The sequence below is a fragment of the Sceloporus undulatus genome, chromosome 7, assembly GCF_019175285.1.
Source record: "Sceloporus undulatus isolate JIND9_A2432 ecotype Alabama chromosome 7, SceUnd_v1.1, whole genome shotgun sequence".
Lineage (NCBI taxonomy): Eukaryota > Metazoa > Chordata > Lepidosauria > Squamata > Phrynosomatidae > Sceloporus > Sceloporus undulatus.
In genome coordinates, this window is record NC_056528.1 from 10,239,708 (window position 1) to 10,242,834 (window position 3,127).

Below are 3,127 nucleotides of genomic sequence, written 5' to 3' on the forward strand. Positions count from 1 at the left end.
CGGTCTGGCAGCTGAGGCCCCGATACACCAGGGAAAGGGGTGGGTGCAGGCCGCCCCAAATGGGCGGTCTGTAACCTGCCAATAATAACACCATTGTGTTGCTGCCCTTGGTTTCTACTGGGGTTTGCTTCCAGACAAACGCACCCCAGATAGCAAAATCCGTAGATGCTCAAGTCCCATTAAATGCAACGGTGTCCCTTATATAAAATGGCAAAATCCAAATGTGTTTAAAAATTAGTTTCAAGCCATGAATGGTTGAATCCATGGTTGCAGAAGCCATGGATTACAGAGGGCCAACTGTACTTGCAATGGGAGCTAAAGAAATCAAATACTCGTTGGGTGAAAGCAAAACCAAACAGCGTTTTTGGGATGAGCAGCGGTGAAGCTCCTCTGCCTCAATACAATTTCGGAAAAGGTCTCCTTCTTGTAAATTGTGACATGTCTCTCCCCCAGCTCCAATTTATCCAGCCACAAATAGGTTGGGGAAATTTCCAGAGGCCATTTCGGTCCATCCGAATCCATCCAGAAGTTAATGCTACTTTGGTTCACGGTTCAATCAGTCCTGACATAGTTGAAGACCCAAGTCCTAACCCATCTTTTCAGGGAAGCCCTATTTGGACACAGCTCAGAGTTTCTGCTTGCGAAGAAACGCCATGTGGATGGACGGACTCACCAAAGCCATTTCAATGGACAACTTCATGGCCACCAACCATTGTAGGCCACTTTGCAACCTCTGAGGGCCGGAGCTACCCGGTGCAACCATATTTCCAATTCCAATTCCAATTCCCAATTCACACTTGAATTGGTTTTGACTAGGGTTTTGCACGCCGAAATTGGGTTTGGGTCTCTCAGTCTTGCTTCACCAAACCACATGCGTGGCCAACTAAGAGCTGGAACCAATACAAGCTCCATAAAATAGGGGCCTGATATGTTTCCTCAACCGTCCCATCATGGAAATAGACTTAAAAGATGAGTGTCTGTATGTCTGTGCGAACTAAATTCCCGAAATAGAAAACATGAAATATATATATATATATATATATTTTATAAGTCCGTATACTTAAGTGTGTCCAACGGAATCATATATACCGAACCCACAATACTTGTTTCTTTGCTTTAAAAAAATGAACATTTAAGATTTCTTATTTTTTTTCTTCAAAAATTTGCTACAGTACAAAAAGTGTTTGTGTTCTTTTTATATATATATATCTTATATATATATATATATATATGCAGGTATGTATAGTAACAAGAAATACCGAAGAGATATACCCTCCCCACCTTTGCTTTCAGTAAAGGGTTTTGACACATTTCCCCACTTAACCTAATCTTCTCGAGACGTTTTTCCCGGGCGATTCATGGCACATAATGGTATTATTGGCACAGGTTCAGAAGAAAATATCCACAGTCTGCATATTCCCGAACGGAAGCCATGACTCGGTCCGGCGCGTTTCTTTCCTCGGTCTTCGCTCGGGACTCGATTCCGGATCCCATCCCTCCCGTCTCCCATGAAAAACAACCCAGTCCACAAAAATGCCATCCCAGGTTGGGGAAGATCCCTTTCGTTCTTTTAAAATTATATAAAAATATATTTGGCTGCTCTTTGAGTCTTCCGTCAGGAAACACAAATGGTAGTATTTAGGTGACCCATTCATTTACTTATTTTTACAGGTTCACCACTGGAATCCTGTTGGGGGAAAAGGAGGAGAAAATATAGTTAGCATGAGCCATTTCCAACAATAACCTTAAACAACGGGAAGGAGCAATCCATCACAAAAACATTTCCAAGGGCTTTCGACCCTTTAAAAACGCCCTCCCTTCTTTCTCGACAGTTAATTCCAATAAGTGAAGGGGGGAAATGACCGAAAACCCACAAATCAAACAAGTGACAGACATTAAAAAGAAAGGAAAGAAATACCCAGCCATTGAGTGTGATGATTTTCTTTAATTTTTAAAGGATTTTATGAAAAATAAAACGAGAAAGAACGAGAAAGAAAGAAAAGATGGACGGAACAAAGTAAAGAACTGAATTGAAAGATAACTGGAACCCGACATTCCTTTCCAGCCTGCTTGGTTTTTAATGGGTTAAGATAGGTAACAATGGGGAAATCTCTTGGTGTGAACCCCGTTGTATTCCCAGTCGGAGTAGACCACCAAATGGATCAGATTTACGTCTGCTTGAGAATTGGTTCAATGGATCAACTCTGGTTGGGAGTAACCAACAGGATTCAAGTCATTGGCTTGGAGGAAGACTGGAGTAGATCCATCCTGTTAATGTTGTCATGCGCCTTCAAGTTGTTTCTGACTTATGGCGACCCTATTGTGGGGTTTTCTGGGGCTGAGAGTTTGTGGAGTCACCCAAGATCATCTTTGGTTGAGCAGCAAACCCAACCCTGGTCTCCAGAGTTGAGGTCCAAAAATGCTCAGACCACAACACCATGCTGACACACCATGTATTTTCTACCTGGGATTAAGTCATAGGGTCCACATCTAAATCATTCTTGATGCAGAGTTATGAGTTTGCTTCTACTCAATGTATAGCTGCGCCTGGATTCAGCCCAACGCATTTGATCTAAGGATGGGCCGGACACATTTCCTCGCTCCTTTTGCACCTTCGCCTCCACTTTTGCAAAGCTCAAAGCTAAGTCCACATTTCCACCTCAAGCCAAAAAACAAAAGGTGGGAGAGGGTCCGAAAATGTTCAGGTGGGGTGATAGCAGAGACCACCTTGGAGCTATTCCCCGGTTGGAGAGCTATTCCCACCAAGGCGTTGCAAAGGAGTGGAACTTGGAAAAGCGAATACTAATATTAATGTTCCTTTTTCATGCTCCTAGAGAGTGAGTTCTATTTCCCTCCTCCCTTTCTCACCACAGATCCCTGTTTCCATCCCTCTCCTCCAGAGAAAAAGGCCACCACATTTCTTGTGTCAAGATGTCATGCAAAGCGTCTCTGTATTCGCTGTAAGAGTTGTTTGGGAATGGAATAGAGAAGCTCAGTAGAGATCTTTCAACAGAGGTTGAAATGCTTTAGTTGTGCATTCCTGAAAGGCAAAGGGTTGGACGAGATGCAACTCAATATGAAGAAAACGGCATTTTCTAAGCAGGAAGAACCTTTCGCCAGGGCAATA

At 43.0% G+C, this 3,127-nt stretch overlaps 1 protein-coding gene across 2 annotated transcripts in view; it reads right to left on the reverse strand.

Annotated features, from left to right (window-relative positions):
* Positions 1–230: 230 nt before the first annotated feature.
* AJAP1 (adherens junctions associated protein 1) overlaps positions 231–3,127 on the reverse strand; it is a 96,972-nt gene continuing 94,075 nt past the window's right edge. For both annotated transcript variants that reach the window (XM_042480319.1, XM_042480318.1), the window contains one exon: positions 231–1,687. In XM_042480319.1, the coding sequence (XP_042336253.1) occupies positions 1,666–1,687 (22 nt within the window). In that variant the 3' untranslated portion in view covers positions 231–1,665. The remainder of the gene's footprint in view (positions 1,688–3,127) is intronic.